The sequence below is a fragment of the Anastrepha obliqua genome, chromosome 2 (assembly GCF_027943255.1).
Source record: "Anastrepha obliqua isolate idAnaObli1 chromosome 2, idAnaObli1_1.0, whole genome shotgun sequence".
Taxonomy (NCBI): domain Eukaryota; kingdom Metazoa; phylum Arthropoda; class Insecta; order Diptera; family Tephritidae; genus Anastrepha; species Anastrepha obliqua.
The window spans coordinates 21,999,777-22,001,675 of record NC_072893.1 but is presented as its reverse complement, the minus strand read 5'-3'; the positions used below and the strand labels follow the sequence as shown (position 1 = coordinate 22,001,675).

General features: G+C 37.5%; 1 protein-coding gene across 1 annotated transcript; it reads right to left on the bottom strand.

Annotated features, from left to right (window-relative positions):
• Positions 1 to 990: 990 nt before the first annotated feature.
• LOC129237560 (uncharacterized oxidoreductase TM_0325-like) lies at positions 991 to 1,899 on the bottom strand. The gene has a single exon (XM_054872378.1). It carries the CDS (start codon positions 1,852 to 1,854, stop codon positions 1,087 to 1,089), a length of 768 nt encoding a protein of 255 aa, XP_054728353.1. The 5' UTR covers positions 1,855 to 1,899; the 3' UTR covers positions 991 to 1,086.

Below are 1,899 nucleotides of genomic sequence, written 5' to 3'. Positions count from 1 at the left end.
ACTGGGTGGACAAAACTCCAAATTTACGTGGGCAAGGCATGGTAAAGTAAAGCGCCGTGAGTATGTTCAGAGTTTGTTCTTAGTCAACCAAATTCATGAAGGGATAAACGCTAAAAAAAACACTTTTTTCATGAATTTATTGTAGCGAAACGGTTCAAGTCAGTTTATTAAAAGTTGTTGCATATTATAAAGTAACATTTCAATAGTATTTGATAATTTGATATTTGAAAAATATTGCAAAATGAGCGAATGAGAGCACATTTACGTAGACGTCTTTTCAAAAATACATTTTGCAGCAGTCAGCATATCTCAGCGTAGAATCATCTGAAATCAAAAAAATCGAATAATTTAGTTAAAGTATGAGTTAAACTTCCCCCCAACGTTTATTTTGACGATTTATTTTCATTTTCAGCCATTTGGTAGTCGTTTGAAGTAAAAAGTGATTTTTGACGAAAAAATGCCGCCATTTTGTAGGTGTAAAACCACCTTAATATAAAAAAAAATGGCAAAAAAAAAACGTTGGGGGGAGGTTTTTTATATGTAAAATATGTGTGCAAAATTTCAAAAGGATCAGTTGAGTAGTTTTCAAATGTCAATGACTACGCACTTTAAAAAAAAAGGTTCGAGAAAACCGCGTTTAAAATTTGTAACGGACTACGCGCGCAACTGCTGCGTCTCGGCAGATGTTTGAGGCGGTCCGGCTTTATGCTCTATAACTTAAAAAGTTTTGCTCGGATTGACTTAAAATTTTAGCACTGTATTTTTGAAATGTTTTACTACAGTTTACTACATGCAAAAAAAAAAAAATCGATTTTTATCCCTTACCCCCCCCCTTATGTAAGTATGTGTAGAGTAATATTAATGGACGCAATTATGATTCGCTTTCCTTGTTTATTTTATTACAATACTTATATTTGAACTACAAAAGTTTGTGAGTGGCTATAAAAATATAAATCACATAAAAATTTGAGCCAATTAAGCTCACAATTCATAATGCAATTTATGTAATTTTTTTTAAAACAAACATAGTACTCTTATAATGCAGTAATACTAGAAAATAGAGCATTCCACAGATAAATGTACAAATTAACGCGGGCACATTGCATGTTTGCCTCCATCGATGGGCAAAGTAGCCCCCGTTATAAAGCTGGCAGTGTCACTGGCAAAGAAGATAATAGCATCGGCCACCTCCTTCGTAGAGCCAACACGACCTAGAGCGTGCGTGTCCTTGCAATGTTCCAAATATTTCGCATATTCCTCCTCCGACATGCCCATACGTCTATGAGCTTCGGTCACTATGACACCAGGATTCACGGCATTTACACGCACATTTTTCGCTGCCAAATCCAAAGCAATACATCTGGTGAACTGATCAACAGCTGCCTTGGAGGTGCAATAGCTGGATGTATCCGGAAACGAACGCAAACCTCCGATACTGGAAACATTTACAATGTTGCCTTGGGTCTTAACGAGATGAGGTGCGGCAAATTTGGTTAAGAGAAAAACTGAACGTAAGTTGATATTCATAATTCTATCGAATTGCTCGACGTCAATGTCCAATATATGCCCCAGCTCAGCTATACCGGCATTATTGACCAACACATCCAGTTGTCCAAATTTGTCTATAGTTGTTTTTATAATGCGCTCCGCATCTACCGTTACATCAGCAGTGATAGACAATAGTTCGACTTTGTTGTTGGCTGCTTTACAGGCTGCCTCAGCGGCCTTCAAATTAGTTTCATTTCGTCCTACCAACACCACTTTGGCTCCGTGTTTGGCGAATGCTTCGGCTGTGGTAGCACCAATGCCTGAACTTGCTCCCGTCACTATTACAACTTTTTCGGCCAAACTCATTTCGAACTATTCTACTTCACGGCGTAAAATGAACTAAAATCGTAG

What these genes read in the sequence shown, in the direction of transcription:
- LOC129237560 (XM_054872378.1), bottom strand. Translation starts at nt 1,854, where the DNA reads ATGAGTTTGGCCGAAAAAGTTGTAATAGTGACGGGAGCAAGTTCAGGC.